The sequence below is a fragment of the Gossypium raimondii genome, chromosome 11, assembly GCF_025698545.1.
Source record: "Gossypium raimondii isolate GPD5lz chromosome 11, ASM2569854v1, whole genome shotgun sequence".
Taxonomy (NCBI): domain Eukaryota; kingdom Viridiplantae; phylum Streptophyta; class Magnoliopsida; order Malvales; family Malvaceae; genus Gossypium; species Gossypium raimondii.
In genome coordinates, this window is record NC_068575.1 from 8,367,527 (window position 1) to 8,385,286 (window position 17,760).

Consider the following 17,760-nt stretch of genomic DNA (forward strand, 5'->3'; position numbering starts at 1 on the left):
GTGGGAATCATGAGATTATATAATAATGAGAGTAATGGCTAGTTTGGCAATGCTTTTGAAAAGTGCTTTTGAAAAGTGATGTGGAAAAGTGCTTTTGAGAAGTGCTTTTGAAAAGTTCAGTTTCAAATTTGAGTGTTTAACATTGCTGTCAAAAAGTGCTTTTAAGAAATAAAATGTTCATTTTAGACATATTATTATCAAGTAACAAATATGCATTTAAAAATATTTAAATTAGTTAATATTATTATATTTTAGTAAGAATATAAAATAATTATTATAATTTGTTAATATTTTAATATATGAAATATAAATTTTAAATATTTTAAGCAATAAATATTAATTATTTATAAAATTTAATTAGAATATATAAACTATATTTTAAATATTTAAATATAACCATTAAATATTTGTAATTAATATTTTAAAAAAATATTTTTAATTAATGATTTTAACACATTTGTAATTAAACACCAAGAAAAAAAAGGAAAGTATCATATTATTGGAAATGTGAAAAAGTAATTAAGCACCAAAAGTGCTTCTGGGAGAAAAAAAGCTAAAATTTTTAGCTTTTCTTTTTCAGAAAGTGCTTTTGAAAAATATTTCTGAAAAGATAAAAATTTCAGTCAAAAACAACTTATTCTACGTAACTTTTCTTCCAAAAATATTTTTGGAATGAAAAGTATTTTTTTTTTGTAAACAACGAAGAAGAGCCTAAATTCTGTTTATCAAATCGATGTATTTATTCCCAAAAGATCCGTTGTTTATTACGGGGAGTGGGGTCACCCACGTGGGTCAAAATGGAGCTGACGCAGTTGCTAGTGGGCCAAAGGCCAATATGCGTACCAAAATGGGCTGGTAGACACTCTTGGGAGGGATTTTGAGGATGTGGTGATGGAAATTTATGATAATAAAAAACGGGCCAGAAATGGTTCGAATAAGGCCAATGTGTTTCACGATTCGGGCACTGTGGAGCATTCTAATGCTGTTTTCGGAAATTCTGATGTAGCCCAATTGAATCTATTGACCGGCCTCGTAGACGAGACCCGCCAGAAGTCATGATTTGTATTTTTAGAACTGCTGGGGCTTGGGTAACCCCCGCACAGTGCTCGCTCTGAGAGAGCTTGTTCATTCTAATAAACCCGATATTTTGTTTTATCTGAAACTCTTGTTCATTCGAATAAAAGAAAGATTTAAGAATTATTTTACAGTTTGATTCGTGTTTGTGTATGGACCAGCTTGGTCGTAGTGGTGGTTTGGCTTTGTTATGGAACTCTACGGTTCATCTTACTATTTCAATTTTTCTCAAAATCATATTGATGCTCATGTTCAGTTAGATGAAGGTTTTCAATGGAGACTTACTGGTTTCAATGGCTTCCCTAAATCGAATAGGAAAAGTGCTTTTTGGGACTTACTCAGACATTTGGCTATGCTTAATTCTTTATCATGGCTGTGTTATGGTAGCTTTAATAATTTATTATCTATGGAGATTGTTACGTGGTTTTGTCCCTTGTAACATTAATCTTTTGACTCGTGGGGTTACTATTGATATTATTTGTCTCAGGTGTCGTCAAGGAGGATTTGGAGCATATTCTTTTCAATTGCCCTTTGCAGCAACCGTTTGACAAGAAATGGGTATAGCGCTTATGCATGGTTCAGTCAATGAGTTTGTTGCTCAAATGCTGATTGAACAACAAAATGATAAGAGGAGGCGTGTGTTGGGGATGCTGTGGGGTATTTGGTTTAGCAGGAATATGATGGTTTGGAAGAAGAATTCTATGACAGCAGATTGACTTGTGCATTATGTGGATGAATTCTTACAGTGTTGGTTGGAGGGCGCGCATGGTTCACACCTCTCAGTTGATCTTGCGTGCAGTGATTGAGGGAGGCGATATTTGTTGGCGAAAGCAAACTATTGGGATGCTTAAATGTAATGTTGACGAAGCTACTTTTGTTGATAGTGGGCAGATGGGATGGGATGCTATTGTGCATAATAATGCAGGTGGTTTTGTGAGGTGTACCTCGGGATCCATGAAGAGCTGTCGTAATCCTTCTATGACTGAAATTTTGGCTATGCGTGAGGATGTTTCTTGACTTTGATCATTATATTCGGAAGGTGTTATTATGAAAATCGGTAATCAACATTTTTAGCAAGCATTTACTTTTGGTCATGATGTTTCTAATATTATTTACACTTTGTGTTTTTATTATTTATGAATTTTAACTTTTTACTTTTCATTGGATTCGTAGGAATGCTAATAAGGTTGCTCATATTTCATCACGAATAGCTTTAATGAGAACAAACTACATGAATTGTATTGCTTGTTCTTCTTCTATTGTCGATAATTTAATATTGTCAATAGTAAGAGATTGACTAAAATGGATTTGAACGAAAGGTGTTCGACTTGGATATATTGGATAAACATGTTAATTTAGATTTAATTACTATTATTGTTTTATCTTTTCTTAATGAAGGTGTGTTTTATGAAAAAAAAATTTGAGAAGCACAACTTTTATATTTTAATTTAAGACTTAAAACATATGATTTAGTTTTTTTAAATTATACTGCTTTTTTTAGTATTTAAAATAATATAATTTAAAAATAAATTAAATTAAAAAGAATTTATACATATAAAATATAGTTAAACATTTTATAAAATTATCATTGACTTTGACCATCCATTAATTGATCATTGATTGAGATTTATTGGTTGTTGATTAGACTTGTATATGGGTCTAGTCACCTGACTTAGTCCGAAGGTCCGCCTGAAAAGTGGAAGTGTTTGGATAAAAAGATAATCTCAAAAAATAGGTTTGGACAAAAAATAATACCCGTTTAGAATCGGGTCTTGGGTAAGACATTTTTTGCGTGAGCCCAGCTCGGCCCGAATATGTAAAAAAAAAAACTATAGTTTTTCTTTGCTTTTTTTTATTGTTTTTATTACTATTTTCTTGTTATTTTTTCACTATTTTACTACCATTTCATTATTATGTTGCTACTATTTTATTGTTATTGTATAGTTTTTATTTTATTGTTAATTTTGTTACTATTTTAAAGACATTTGCTTGTTAATTTGTACATATCTTAGTGTTATTTAAATTTATTTTTAATTTGTTAGGAAATATTTATTTTTAGTATTTTTTATGTATTATATTTTTTAAAAAATTATATAAAAAAATAATACGAGCCCAGGTTTTAACTTTTTTATCCGGGTCGGGCTTGAGCAAAATTTTAAGCCCATTTTTGGCCTAGGCCAGGCCCGGGTCTAAAATTTTGGTTGGACCCAGCCCGACCCATGAGCACATCTATCTTTGACCAACATTGATCGAATTTATATATAATTTCACATTTTTATATATTTTTAATTTTCTAAAATTTCAAGAATTTATATTTTTATTTTAGATGATTTTTGTAATTTTCTAAACAAATAAGTATTTTCTCATTTTTATATTTTTATAGTTTTTAGCTTATATTATATATTTTAAAATTTTATTTTAAAACATTCAACTATAAATATTAATTTCTATCCTCATGCATGCCACATGTTTCTTTCTAATTGGATAGATGCCTCACGTGACACTTTTTAATAAGCTACACATATTAGTAAATTTTTTAACACCAATAATGCCATTGAACTGAAACGATTAATAAAATCTAACTTTAAATATTAATATGGTCCCACAAGATTTAGGTATCAAAGTAGAAAAAAAATATACTTTAAAGGTAGAATGCCATTGTTGTGATATTAACAATTCAAAGGACTTAAATGATAATATTTTAAAATTCAGTTATCATTTTATAACTTTTTAAAGTTAAGTGCCCAAAACGTAAACTTACTAAGAGTTTAATGATCTTGAGTGTAGTTTAACCATTCAAATATGCACACCATTGTTGGTTTTAGTCTCATAATTAATCTAAGGATAAACTACCTAATTAGTCACCCAACTTTCAGCTTGGTTCTGTTTTGATCACCCAACTATCAAAAATTTCAATTTAATCACTAAAGATTTAACATCAGAATGCCTAAAAAACCAATTTAAAAAGTTTAGTGATTAAATTGAAAATTTTGATAGTTGGGTGACCAAAACAGAAACACACCGAAAGCTGGAAGACTGATTACGTAGTTTACCCTTAATCTTATGCTATCTCCATATTTTTTTGGGGTTTAAATTTATGTCTTACTTTCCACGTGGTTACTTTCGTGAGCTTCGCGAAGAAGAAAAATACATAACTCATCAAAATCCTCTCGCTTCTGTTATGAGTTAACTCAGTCCGAACAGACTGAATTGGGAGCATCCGAGTTGAAAACTCAGCAATGGCGGAGATAGGAAAAACTCTGCTTGAATCGGGATGGCTCGCTGCGAGATCCACCGAGGTTGAACTCACTGGATCTCAGCTCACAACTACCCATCCCCCGACTGGCCCAAGCTCTCCTTGGATGGAAGCTGTCGTTCCCGGAACGTAATAAAGCTTTCCACTTTTACATATGTTGTCATTAATTTACTCTGATTTCGTATTTGTACACGAGAAAAAAAGTAGTTACTTTCGCATATATTTAGCATCACATTTGTTCTGATTTTGTTCATATATATAGAGTCTTTGTTTTCCGGATCATTGTGCTTTAAGATTCTTAATAATCCAAATATTGGACTAAAAATGTTGGGTTTTAGCTTAATTATCGAAACAGTTAGTGATTTTACATTTACTTGTAGGGACCTATAGTTGCAAGATGATTGGTTTGCTTGTCATGATGAATATAGTATCATTTGCATTATTAGTTCAGTTATTTTGCTGGAACTAGTATGTCATTTCTCATTGTTATGATCTGGATTATGTGCTTTATTTACAGTGTTCTGGCGACTCTAGTAAAGAACAAAGTTGTCGCTGACCCTTTCTATGGTTTGGAGAATGAGATGATCATTGATATAGCTGATTCTGGAAGGGAATACTACAAATTCTGGTTTTTCACAAAATTCCAGTGTAAGCTGGTATGCAATGTTTTGACATGAACATTACTGGGAGGTCAAATACAACTTGACAACAATAAAACTTTTGTTGGGTTTGTATTCCCTATAGATTTTTAATGTAACCACTATTGTATGCACTAAATGTTGCAAACCTTTTGACCAACTAACAGATACCCTGATTTTCTTTTTGTTGGTATTCCACTGATTGTAATCACTTTGTATTTTGCAGTCAGGAGCTCAGCATTTAGATCTGAATTTTCGTGCAATCAATTACTCTGCAGAGGTGTACTTAAATGGCCACAAAATGGTTCTTCCGAAAGGGATGTTTCGACGACATTCCCTTGAAGTAACTGATATCCTAAATCCTGATGGTGAAAACTTGCTGGCTGTTCTTGTTCACCCACCAGACCATCCAGGGAGAATTCCCCCTGAGGGTGGGCAAGGTGGGGATCATGAGGTATACATCTTTGTCCAAAAGAAGTTCATTCATTTGCTTGATCTCTTGAAATGTGTAAGGTTAAATTTTAGGTATTTAAGGAATAAGTAAAAACCGCAGCCTAATGGCTAACACCTTTTTGCCCTATTAGATTGGAAAAGATGTTGCCACACAATATGTTGAGGGTTGGGATTGGATAGCTCCAGTGAGGTGAATTTTCTTAACTTTTGAAACTTCAAGGTTCCGTTTTGGTTTTTTTTTTATTCTATGCTGATATTAGATTTTTGAATGAGTAATTTGACTTGTAAAGTGTACAGTAACTGTATTTCTGTCTCTTCATTATGCCATTGCCAAAAATAAAGTGCATTTCTTATATGTTCTTTGACTCTCTTTATATGTAGATTTTTTATATGTGCGATTCTTGTGCCCATGAGTGCAGTTTTCCTTGCATGTATAAGCGCCTATTGCTATTGCAATTTGTACCCTAAAATCCCTTCGTTTTGCACTTTGGAAATCTCCCTAGGAAAGGGACTGTACTTATTTCTATTGTTATTTTGGGTAGACTGGATTATGAGCTAAAGATTGTTCGTTAGTTAAAATGGATTTGAAAGAGACTGTTATAGTTGTCTGAAACTTTTCTATTTGAGACACACGGAACAGAGCTGCAGAGGATCAAACGCATAAAGATAAAGGTCCCATGAAATTCTTGTGAGCAAAATATTATGGTGAAGTTATGAATGGCTATCCTCTGGTCTGTTTTACTTCTACAGTTTTTTTAGAAAGAACGATAGATTATGGTGCAGTGAAGCAAAATCTTTGTAGTACTGGGAGAAAAATATGCATTTTTAAAGCCTAAGGAGATAAATCAATGTAATTTTGTACATTTTTTTGGTTGGACTTTTCTAAGAATGCATCTGTTTAAAGGTTTTTCAACTACTAACTAGTGTCCACCCTTGTTTTCTCAAGAAACAAAAACATCATATCTAAAACATCTGGCCTCCACTTGTATCAGGGATAGGAACACTGGTATTTGGGATGAAGTATCAATATCTGTTACTGGGGTAAGATTCAAGCACAAGACTTGAACTTCTTGATTTAATCAACATTATCTGTTTATCTCTTAATGGAGTTGAGCACATATCATACTACACAGTGCCACAAACCTAAGGTTCTATACAACTCATCTTTCTTCATTTTTTATAAATCTTTTCCTTTTTCTTGCTTTTGATCCTTCCTACGTGGTTTTTGTTGACTTTTCCATCTGATTTCTAATGGTTTGTTGCAAGTACCTTTGTTTGCAGCTATGTAATGGTTCAGTTCTGTGAAACCTAAATATTAGTAGTTAGTTGGTGTTGCTCTTATTTCTCCACTATCACTGTTTTATGATACTTGGTAATGATCTGAATGCCATTTTTTGATGCATTTTCTTTGGATGCAGCCGGTAAAAATAATTGATCCGCACTTGGTTTCATCATTTTTTGACCAATACACAAGGGCATACTTGCATGCAACAACTGAATTGGAAAACAGAAGTGCTTGGGTTGCTGACTGTTCCTTGAATATCCAAGTAGCAACAGAACTTGAAGGAAGTGTTTGCTTAATCGAGCATCTTCAGACTCAACATGTTTCAGTTCCTCCAGGAGCACGTATCCAGTATACATTTCCTAAGGTCAGTGATGGTATCTTTCTCATTGCTTTTGATGTGTTTGTAGCTTTCTTCTTTGCATCAAAAGTAGTTCTTTGTCTTAGATGAACAGTTCTTTTTCTTCATTGTTTTTGAGTATTTGTGGCTCTTTGCATTTTGATATAGAGCGTAGGGACACATTTGAAAGAATATGAAGCAAGATTTGACTGAACTGCATCTCATTTTTGGAGAAAATTCAACCAACCTTTTTTTTCTTTGTTAGTAAGAACAAATTTGGTTATCATCTAGAGGGAACTAGTGCTGATCTTCTGCAATAGTATTCTCTCTTTCTTGGTGATCTGAGATTAGATATTTGTAGTTGTGGGTACAAAGCATTCATTTACTGCAAGCTTCGTTTCATTTACTTATAACACTTGTTCAAATGCTTATGATAAAAATTGCAGCTTTCCTTCTACAAGCCCAATTTATGGTGGCCAAATGGCTTGGGAAAGCAATCCCTGTATAATGTCAGTATTACTGTTGATGTCAAGGGATATGGAGAGTCTGATACGTGGGGCCATCTATTTGGTTTTCGCAAGATCGAGTCTCACATAGATCGTGCTACTGGAGGGAGGTATGCTTCAGGAATGAAGTTTCACCAACACTAGAGAATGGCACCTAGAATAATGATAATACGTTTCATTTCTGCACATCTTTTGACAGGTTGTTCAAGGTAAATGGGCAGCCTATTTTTATCCGTGGTGGTAACTGGATATTGTCAGACTGTTTGCTACGCCTTTCTAAGGAGCGTTACAAAACAGACATAAAATTTCATGCAGATATGAATCTGAACATGATTCGTTGCTGGGGAGGTGGGTTGGCTGAGAGGCCTGAATTTTATCATTATTGTGACGTTTATGGTCTGCTGGTAAGATCTCTTTCTCTCTCTATGTGTGTGTGTGTGTGTGTGTGTGTGTGTTTCTTCTTGTTTTATGGGATGCTTTTAAGCACTCTTGTGCATGTAGTTTTGTGAATATATATCTACTTGAGAGGAAAAGTAAAAACTAGCAAGATAGGAAGTAAGGATGAGAGAATGCAAATATAATATTGTGAGGGTGAAGAAAGGATATAGGAAATTTTGGAAGGGACGAGCTGCTTGGATGCAAATTAAAGTCCTTATAGGAAGTGAACAAAGTAATTGCAGTCAGTTTGGGCAGTACGGCTCCTTTCAGCTTTTGTGTACTTCCCTTTCTTCATCATGCATGTTGTTGTCCAGATGTTCTGTGCACATGATTAACCTGGAAAGTGAAAATAACACTTCTAAATTTTGCAGGTATGGCAGGAGTTTTGGATTACGGGTGATGTTGATGGAAGAGGTATCCCAATATCAAATCCAGATGGCCCACTTGACCATGATCTTTTTATGCTATGTGCCAGAGATACAGTCAAGCTTTTAAGGAATTATCCTAGTCTTGCTCTTTGGGTTGGTGGAAATGAGCAAGTTCCACCAGATGACATCAACACAGCTTTAAAGAATGACCTGAAACTACATCCATTGTTTGAGAGCCACAGTGAAAATGCATTGTCCATTGAAGAAGAGGACCCTAGCCAATATCTGGATGGCACACGTGTTTATATCCAAGGATCCATGTGGGATGGCTTTGCTAATGGAAAGGGAGACTTCACTGATGGTCCCTATGAAATCCAAAATCCTGAAGACTTCTTTAAGGATAACTTTTACAATTATGGTTTTAACCCCGAGGTTGGTTCTGTAGGAATGCCTGTTGCAGCTACGATCAGAGCAACCATGCCTCCAAAGGGGTGGCAAATTCCATTGTTTAAGAAGCTTACCAATGGTTACACTGAAGAAGTTCCGAATCCCATTTGGGAATACCATAAATACATTCCTTATTCGAAACCAGGAAAGGTTCATGACCAGATAGAACTGTATGGGATCCCAAAAGATCTGGATGATTTTTGCTTGAAGGTATTACTTGGATTTTTTTTCTTTCACGTGGAATGCATTTGAGGTTCTCCCTTCTATTTTCTATATACTAACTTCTTTAAACGATCATCTCAGGCTCAACTCGTTAACTACGTCCAGTATAGAGCTCTATTAGAGGGATGGACTTCCCGAATGTGGAGCAAATACACTGGGGTTTTGATTTGGAAGACACAGAATCCATGGTCTGGTCTTCGAGGTCAGTTTTATGATTACCTCCTAGACCAGACAGCAGGTTTCTATGGTTGTCGCTGCGCTGCAGAGCCAATTCATGTTCAGCTAAATCTTGCTACATATTTTATAGAGGTAAGTGCTGTACTAATAATTTTCTAGATTTTTTGTTGTATTCTTATTTTCCTCGTCTCTCTCGGTATCTTCTCTTTAACTACTCATTTCAAACATTGCTTAATGATTCGAGTGTTGGCTTATTGTGCAATCAACATTTCATGTGCAGGTTGTAAACACTACATCAGAGGAATTGTCGAATGTTGCCGTAGAAGCATCAGTGTGGGATCTTGAAGGTGCTTGTCCGAGTTATAATGTTTTCGATAAGCTTTCCTTGCCACCGAAGAAAGTAATGTCAATTAGTGAGTTGAATCATCCAAAGTCCGAAAACCCAAAGCCAGTGTACTTTCTGCTTCTCAAACTCTACAACATGTCAAATAATAGCATTATATCCCGAAACTTTTACTGGCTGTATCTTCCTGGTGGAGATTACAAGCTGCTGGAACCATACCGGAACAAGCGAATTCCTCTTCAGATAACATCAAAGACATCTCACAAAGACTCCTCTTATGAAATTGAAATGAACGTACAAAACAAATCTGAGAAGCCTGATCCCAAAATTTTAACCTACAAGAACAAATTTGCTAACAGACGTGAAGATGGTGAGTTTGATATGTCTTCTCTTGAACCTATTCATGACAAAACTGAAGAGAAACAGAAGGCTGGTTTATTTCAGAGACTTTACAGACAATTTCCCAGGGAAACTGATGGCTCGAAGATTACAGAGATAAAGGGATCTGATGTCGGAGTTGTGTTCTTCCTTAAATTTTCCGTTCATGCTTTGAAGACAGATAACAAGGGAGGAGAAGACACTAGAATACTCCCAGTCCATTACTCGGATAACTATTTTTCACTAGTTCCTGGTGAGGAGATGTCGATTAAGATGTCATTCGAGGTCCCTCAAGGCGTCACCCCAAGAGTAACACTTGAAGGCTGGAACTACCAATCTGAAGTGCACACTGTTATTTGACCTTGTTCTCTGTGATTAAGTTATTGAGCTTGTTCATACAGTTGAGAATTCGGGTTATTGTGTTATTTTGGTTTTCGTTTGTGAAACAAGCTTCAATGGAGGTTTAGGGAATAGTGCAGAATGCCCCTTTTGTTTGCTAAATCTCCCATCTGTTTATATGTATGAATATGGTTGTGATATCTGAATGTAAAGTAATAATCTCCATAGAGTCGAGTGTTGACATCTATGAATGTTTGAGTGGTATATTAAATATTAATTATTAACGTGTTAAAGTTCACATAAATATATTTTGTCTTAAACATGATTATAATAAAAATAATATAATATGATATACGGACATACATACATGAATTATCATATTTATGATGGTTTAAATATGTTAAAAAGAAACTCCTTTGAACCTGGTAGGGGTGAGCAAAAGCCTTGTGGGTTTCCATTGGTTATTTTGATTAAATTAATTGAGGATTCAATTAAAATTTAAAATGGTTTAGTCGAACAAGACATTTTCGAATTTCAGTTATCAGAGTATGTCATTTTAAATATGTTTAAACAATTGGATTAAATTGTAAACACGATTATATTTAGTGCATGGACAACTTGAATCTTATATGTTTAAAAAAGTATATATATATATATATATATATATATATATATATATATATTTAATATGTTAGATCCAAGTTTTTCCTTCAATTGATCCATAAGTTTTAAACCTACTCCATATTAGAGTCAAGGTTAAAATATGTCACAAGTCCCTATACTCTTCAGAATTTAAAATTTAGTCTTTATACTTTTAGTCTCTCTATTTTTGATTTCAAATTTCAGTTTCAACTGTTAATACTATTAAAAGTATTTTTGTTAAATTCATTTATTATAACATCATTTTGTAGTAACATTGCTACTAAGGGAGTTTTTATTTCAAAATTTTACATCAACAAATTTAACAAAAAATAATAATTGTGTTAACAATTGGACCTGAATTTTAAAATATGAAAAGTAGAGAGACTAAATTCAAAGACTAAATTTCAAATTTGTGGAGAGTATAGAGACCTATGGCATATTTTAACCTAGACTGAAAAGTAGCATTTAACTCTTAAATTGACAGCCAAACTGAAAAAAGGACCTAATTGATAGAATACTGATATTTTGAGGATTCATTTAGAGTAATAAAGTTCAGAGACCAATCTAGAATTTGGAAGATAGTTTGTGTACATTTGGTTAATTAACCCGAAAAAGAAAGAACAAAAAAGAGATATATTACCGACCACCAACTGAATCAAAATCCAGAGAGAGAAAGAATGAAATTATTGTGTCTGTACAGTTCAGTCTCTCCAGTTCTTCCACTTCCGGCAACCGGTTTAGATTTCAACGGCCAAATTTTCTCTAAATTTACGGTAAGATCCCCAGGTCGTCGTTTCTCTTCCCGACTGACAGTTAATTCCAGAGGTAGAACCGGAGAAGAACCTCTTCCTCCGATTCTCTCCAGTTCCTCCGCTTACGCCGTCCTCGGCGTTGATCCTAACTGCTCTGCCGCCGAGCTCAAAGCTGCTTTCCGCGCCAAAGTAATAATAAATTTAGACTTTTATCTGTTTTAAATTCAAACTTTATCTGCAAGTTATAAATAATCAGTTGTTTTGCTTTATTTTGGCAATTAATTATGTTTTTTTTTTGGAAAAAAAGGTTAAGCAGTATCATCCTGATGTCAACAAAGATGGAGGAGATTCTGATACTATGATCCGCCGTGTAATCCAGGCCTATGAGGTTTTTAGTTTTAGGTTTTTTTTTCCCAATTAACTTATCATTTAATTTCCATTCTATTGGACTCCAACTTATGTTGGTTATAATGTAATATATTTTCATTACTTACTGTAAAATATTCTTATAATTTCTAAATTGTAAGGTTTAAATGATTTGGGGTTTCCAGTTTGTTCATTTTGATATTTTTTTTGCTATAAGAAATTTAGTGATAAATTTTGGATTCTTATGCCCTGCAGATGTTATGTGATTACAGTCGATCCGAGATCATTGAGAGGTGATTTTCTCACTTTCTTTTTTCTTTATAAAGAGTTCAGAAACTTTTTTTTTGCTAATTTTGAAAGATTTGGTATATTTTGCTTGATGTTTGGCATTCTTGGATGTGTTGACTGTAGGAAAAAGTTCTTTTATCTATTGCTCTTTCATTTCTCTGTTTTGTTATTTTATGGGGACATTATTGGGTTGCAATGTTAACTGTTGGATTTATGCATTGTTTAGGGAATGCTTAGATCCCTTCGACAGCCCCGAAAGTGAAGCATTTGATGTTTTTGTTAACGAAGTTCTCTGCGTTGGCAAAGGTAATTAATGAGAGTTCAAGTTGGTTTAATTATGGCAGAACCTTGTCCAAGCTAAGTTTATTGCTAGTTATTTTACATAAAACATAATGTGATAAGTATTTATTCTGTCCTCTTAGCAACATTGTTCTGAAAACATCCGTAGGTTGCCCATATTCATGTGTAAAGAGAGCCCCTCATGCATTCTCATACGATCCTTCGACTGGAACAGCACGTGCAACTTCTCAAGGTTCGTATATTCACCAACAGGTTCTCATATTAACTTGTGTTGTAGTCCCCTTTCTAGTACTGGAAGGGATGGATAATATGGTAGTTTCATAACATATAAGAAAAGAAGCTGAGAGAATATTAGTCAGGAACTTTTTCAGTTTCTTTTTCATTTTCGGTGGAGTTTAAAGTTATTATCTGTTTAATTTAATCAGGACATGGTGAAGATTATCGAGTTCAGCTTGCAGTTGGTCAGTGTCCGAGAAATTGCATCCATTTTGTGACACCTTCACAAAGAATCATTCTGGAGGAGTTACTTGATAGGTATGCATCTCTAATATCCTCCAACAAATTCTCATTGCTACCTTGTTAAGAGTGTAAAAGGCTATAATCTATAATTACCTGCCATCCTAATACCAGACCTTGTATGTCTCGTGGCTTTGATCTGATTAGCAGCTCAATTTTATTTCCTCTAACGTTCAATGATTTTTGAAAACTAGATAGACTGTTGCTTCTGGATCAAGTAATCCTTTAGTTGCATTAAACATATATTATTGGTTTTTCACTAATGCAAGAATATGATATATGGTTTTGTATTATGTAGCATCCTGAACGTGCCTTTCGACATTTCAGCAGAAGCAGACTTGCTTTATTCTCTTATAGTTAAAGCCAAGTTCGAAAATAATAGGTACCAAAAGCCGAAGAAGCAACCGAAAACTTCCACCAAAAATGTTGATTGGTTTTGATCCATGAGTGGTTCGAAGTAATCTTCGATCCTCCAAAGCTGCATTTAGCTAATGTTTCAGCTCGCACCGAAGAATGTAATATATGTGCACATGCCAACAGCTGTTTCGTATGCAATTCTTTGGAGAGAGGTGGCTGACAGAAGACTACAGTGATAACTGACAACAGACTTGCATTGACAATGCTAAAACCTTGGATGTTCTGTTGGTTTCTGGAGAAGAAAATACCACAGCTGAGGAACTGGAAGACTAATTTTCCTTGTTATGTATATTTGTAGAAACTGGTTTTATAGTCATGCATGTGATTCCACTGAAATTTTTAACCCTTTTTCTCTCTATCTATAGACACTTTAATTACATGGTACTGTCTTCTTGGCCAAAAACCGACTACAAGAGAGGAATGTTCTAATGGAGACCTATGTTAGTAACCATGTTTGACACTTTTCTCTGATGCATGTTCAGATATGAGTATGAGCATAAGATCCTCCAAATATATGTGAATTCAGATTGTATCATAAAATATTTCTTTGCACCTTATAGTGCAATGTACATGCTAGTTGCTAGAGAAGACATACAAAGCCAAAACTGTAATGCATTAAGCCTGAACGATTTCGAAAGAAACGGACTAACAGGACATTATTTTGAAATGGCTTTCACGAATCGATTTAGTGAAGAGAAAATGCCTGCAGCTTGACTAAAAAATGATGGGCCTTGCTCGGACTTCTCCTCTGCATTTCCGAATATTATCTGAAAAGATGAAACAAAGTTCAAGATGTTTCCATTTTTATGCCAAATTTCCCCAGAGAGATTTAGAAGTTTGGGAAGCAAATTAACCTCGAGTTCTTCCACATCGGGACGGCTCACAAGTTCTTTTGCAAGCAAATATCTTCCAAGCCTGTCTTTATCATCGTAAAACACCTTCCACAATCTGGAAATGAAATAAAAGAGAGAATTCAAGCATGGAAAGGCAAGAAATTAAGAGTTAACCAAGTTGATATTATGAATACTGTAACAAAATTTAAACGAGTCTTACCCTGGATAACACCTAAACACAGCACCAGCTGCCAAAGGTCTCATTGAGTAAACGGTCGTGAAAGAACTGCAGTACAAATGATATAGAGTTTATTACTAATTACCGCGAATATAACCACTAAATGATAGTTTAACAATTCAAAAATATAGATGATTGATGACGAGATGAAACAAATGGCTAGCCTGGGATGGTAAGGATTCCCTTATATTTCACATCAGATTGGGAAGATTAGATGGAATGTGGGCTGAAATGAACTACTAGGGACAAAGTGAAAGCCAAAGATTGTTAAATATAATTCAAGTTCAGTACTCAAAAAGAAACAGATGGTGGAGGTGGATGCCCTAACATTTAGTTAAGAAAAGAGCTAAGTTAATTTAAATCGACTTATTGGGACTCGGGGCATGTGTCTCATAATTGGTATACTAAATTTTTTTCCAAGTTTTTCCAATTATATTACGAAGACCATATCCTTATACCTATATTTGAATAAGTGCAAGGTACAAATGTCAAATACGAAAGCTTTATAGAAAAAAAAAAAACACCCGGATAATATACCATGAAACTTCTTATGAACTTTAACAAGGAGAGAAATCAAAATAAAGTACAAGAATGAAACAAAAAAATTTACATCGTTATGCAAATATACTAAAAGGTTTACCTTAAAAAGTATCGCCTTAGCTGTCGAACATTAACCCCAACCCCAACATCTTCGCTTATGAGACGCGGATTCCACATGACAAGAGGCCTAGGCTACCGACATTCGAAAAAAGATTATGATGAAAAAACAGTACTTTTTATGATTTCAATTTAACAAATATTTCTGTGCCATTTAAAGATACCAATTTGATGCAATTATATGACATGAACTAACTGGCTAACGATGGATATTAACAGTTAAGTTGCATTAATGCATAGTCTTTCCCTTGTAAAAATTTGGGACAAATAAAATTTTCAATACATGTTAAGGCACCATTGACACAATAAAAAGGGTAACCAGTTGCAGTCGTGACTGTTTTCGTATTGTGATTGATTGCAATACATATAGCATTGAATCACCACCAAAGAAAACCAAAGTTGCAAAATAATGTTCTGCAAATCAAACAAGGTAACCAAGGGGGTTCAGGAGGACGAATACAGTCCTCGCATCATTAGAACAGGAAATGCATGAATGAAAAACACTGCATCACATACAATATAAAGCAAAGTTAGATTGGTACCGGATCATCTGATAGTTCCGAGGCAATTCTCTGTACGCGCTCCAACATCTGGTAATCAGGAACAAGCATGACTATAATCTCATCTTGGCTCTCTACCGGCTTCCGATCACTCAAACTGGATAAACACAAAAAGAGAATTGCACAAGCATGAATTGCATTAGTATATGCAAATCTGAAACGTTATCTTCTGAGTCCTTGGTTACTCATCTGTTCCATAAAAGCACTAAAGAATTGCAATAAAGTTTCCAGTACGAATTTCGCTAACAAACTGAATGATTAAAAGAAATATTGGAAGCAATTACCTGGCAAATCCAAAAGCAGCATCTTTCCATCGATATTTCAGTAATGCAGCAGCTCCAGCATCAGGAAATATAGCTTTAACTTTCTGACAATCAAAATTGATTCACCAGATATTGTATGTCAAAATTGATTAACAATGGAAGAATTGCAATTCAAAGGTCTCTGTGTTAAAAATCAAAACAGTATACAAAAAACTGATCTTGATTACTTCAAGAAGCTACTGCATTGCTCGGACTCTTCGTTCTTCTTGGAATACCTATGTTCGACACTCGTGTCTAACACATAAATATGGAGATACGATCTCCAAAATCCTCCAAGTATATAGCAAAACTTGGAAAAACCTAATCATACCCCACTCCGAGTAACATAAAAAAGCTTCTAATTTTCTAGGGTTATTAAACTTTAAGCTGCATGAAATTCCAACTAACCTGACATCCAGTTTCTTGCATAAGTGTATCCAAGAAAATTCTGGATAATTCCCAAAGCTCAGCTTGAGCACCTTCATCATCAAGAAACTGTAACTGAGGAATTAGGAGCTCAACCTGTAAAATTGTTAAAAAAAAACAATCTATCAATTTTCAAAAATTGCATTCAATTCAATGAACTAAATTGTATCTTTAATTGGCACATACAATAGCTCTCATTCCTCCTGAAGACACAAACAAGGCACTTGCTTCACCTGATTGCCTCACTGCACCCTCCAAGTCAGATGGCAAACAACTGAAATCCATCAAAGAGAAACCAATATATATAAATACATCAAACTGATTCATCAAACTCCAATAAGGAATGAAAACAAATTTAAACCTGTCATCTTCTTCTTCTTCTTCAATGGTTTGTTCCTGGGTTTGTAGAGAAGATACTATAATATCTTCACCATTAGCTTCTGAAGGGTCACCTTGAAATTTCTCAAACTTGGCGTATGTTTTTGAGCTAGACCCAATTCTGGTCACTGAAATCCCATTGCAGCCGTTGAAGATTGGATAAGAAAAAGATAAGGGAAAGTTGGTGGTTGAGATTGAACTATTGGGTTTCAAAGTAATGAAGCAAGTGTTGTTGAAGCAGCTAGCTGCTGCAACAGCCATCAAAGTACAACTCAGAAATTATCAACTCACAAATGGTGGTAAAGAATATTTCTTTAAAGTTTATCAAAATTTGGAAGGTGTTATTTTTCTTTCTAAAATTTAATTAATGGTATCGAAATATGAGGTGTGAAATAGACGAATCCTTTGTTGCCACTATTTCACACCTTCACAGAACATCCATAAATAAAACGTCTTTATCTTTAAAAAAAGGGTTAATCTTTTTTCGCCCTTTAACTTTATAATTAAGTTCATTTTGGTACTTATACTTTTTTTCACTTTAATATATGAACTTGACACTTTTACATTTGTCAATGATCAAAATGAATCTAATTATCAATATTAAGTATCAAAGTGAACAAAAAAAAAGGTGCAATACCAAAATAAACTTAATTGTCCAATTCAAAGGTAAAAAGTTACATTAACCCTTGAAATATAAAGGTTTAACCGCCTAATTCAATCGATTTTTTCTCCAATTCAACTGGTCCGTATTGATTCCTGATCAACTGGTTCAATACTCTTCTCCAGACCGATACACTGACTAGTTCTCTGTCCAATCCGATCTA

The 17,760-nt window shown here is 34.2% G+C and overlaps 3 protein-coding genes across 6 annotated transcripts; 2 read left to right on the top strand and 1 right to left on the bottom strand.

Moving 5' to 3' along the window:
* Nucleotides 1-4,199: 4,199 nt before the first annotated feature.
* On the top strand, nt 4,200-10,565 carry LOC105761023 (mannosylglycoprotein endo-beta-mannosidase). Of its 4 annotated transcripts, XM_012578670.2 has the most exons (11): nt 4,200-4,459; nt 4,848-4,986; nt 5,195-5,422; nt 5,553-5,611; nt 6,414-6,462; nt 6,840-7,070; nt 7,490-7,659; nt 7,749-7,953; nt 8,359-9,012; nt 9,106-9,333; nt 9,482-10,565. In XM_012578670.2, exons 1-11 carry the CDS (start codon nt 4,314-4,316, stop codon nt 10,280-10,282), a joined length of 2,910 nt encoding a protein of 969 aa, XP_012434124.1. In that variant the 5' UTR covers nt 4,200-4,313; the 3' UTR covers nt 10,283-10,565. The 4 variants fall into 4 exon arrangements, with proteins under 4 accessions (XP_012434124.1, XP_052479861.1, XP_012434125.1 ...); XM_052623901.1 differs by lacking the exon at nt 4,200-4,459 and having other exon boundaries at nt 4,848-4,978; XM_012578671.2 differs by lacking the exon at nt 4,200-4,459 and having other exon boundaries at nt 4,927-5,057.
* Nucleotides 10,566-11,549: 984 nt separating this feature from the next.
* On the top strand, nt 11,550-13,919 carry LOC105761022 (uncharacterized). Its single transcript, XM_012578669.2, has 7 exons — nt 11,550-11,844; nt 11,963-12,043; nt 12,277-12,314; nt 12,536-12,615; nt 12,758-12,841; nt 13,035-13,143; nt 13,424-13,919. Exons 1-7 carry the CDS (start codon nt 11,581-11,583, stop codon nt 13,563-13,565), a joined length of 798 nt encoding a protein of 265 aa, XP_012434123.1. The 5' UTR covers nt 11,550-11,580; the 3' UTR covers nt 13,566-13,919.
* A 114-nt stretch (nt 13,920-14,033) lies between these two features.
* Nucleotides 14,034-17,331, bottom strand: LOC105761021 (uncharacterized). Its single transcript, XM_012578667.2, has 9 exons — nt 16,920-17,331; nt 16,745-16,832; nt 16,541-16,654; nt 16,115-16,197; nt 15,813-15,927; nt 15,254-15,345; nt 14,596-14,661; nt 14,397-14,490; nt 14,034-14,309 (listed from the first exon to the last, which is right to left on the bottom strand). Exons 1-9 carry the CDS (start codon nt 17,195-17,197, stop codon nt 14,199-14,201), a joined length of 1,041 nt encoding a protein of 346 aa, XP_012434121.1. The 5' UTR covers nt 17,198-17,331; the 3' UTR covers nt 14,034-14,198.
* Between the last annotated feature and the right edge of the window lie 429 nt (nt 17,332-17,760).

Coding starts and splice junctions, on each gene's coding strand:
- LOC105761023 (XM_012578670.2), top strand. CDS start 4,314: ATGGCGGAGATAGGAAAAACTCTGCTTGAATCGGGATGGCTCGCTGCG. Junction 4,987..5,194: donor CAAAATTCCAGTGTAAGCTG/GTATGCAATGTT, acceptor TGTATTTTGCAG/TCAGGAGCTCAGCATTTAGA. Junction 5,423..5,552: donor GGCAAGGTGGGGATCATGAG/GTATACATCTTT, acceptor TTGCCCTATTAG/ATTGGAAAAGATGTTGCCAC.
- LOC105761022 (XM_012578669.2), top strand. CDS start 11,581: ATGAAATTATTGTGTCTGTACAGTTCAGTCTCTCCAGTTCTTCCACTT. Junction 12,044..12,276: donor GTGTAATCCAGGCCTATGAG/GTTTTTAGTTTT, acceptor TATGCCCTGCAG/ATGTTATGTGATTACAGTCG. Junction 12,315..12,535: donor CGATCCGAGATCATTGAGAG/GTGATTTTCTCA, acceptor TGCATTGTTTAG/GGAATGCTTAGATCCCTTCG.
- LOC105761021 (XM_012578667.2), bottom strand. CDS start 17,197: ATGGCTGTTGCAGCAGCTAGCTGCTTCAACAACACTTGCTTCATTACT. Junction 16,655..16,744: donor CAGGAGGAATGAGAGCTATT/GTATGTGCCAAT, acceptor ACAATTTTACAG/GTTGAGCTCCTAATTCCTCA. Junction 16,198..16,540: donor TGCAAGAAACTGGATGTCAG/GTTAGTTGGAAT, acceptor TTTGATTGTCAG/AAAGTTAAAGCTATATTTCC.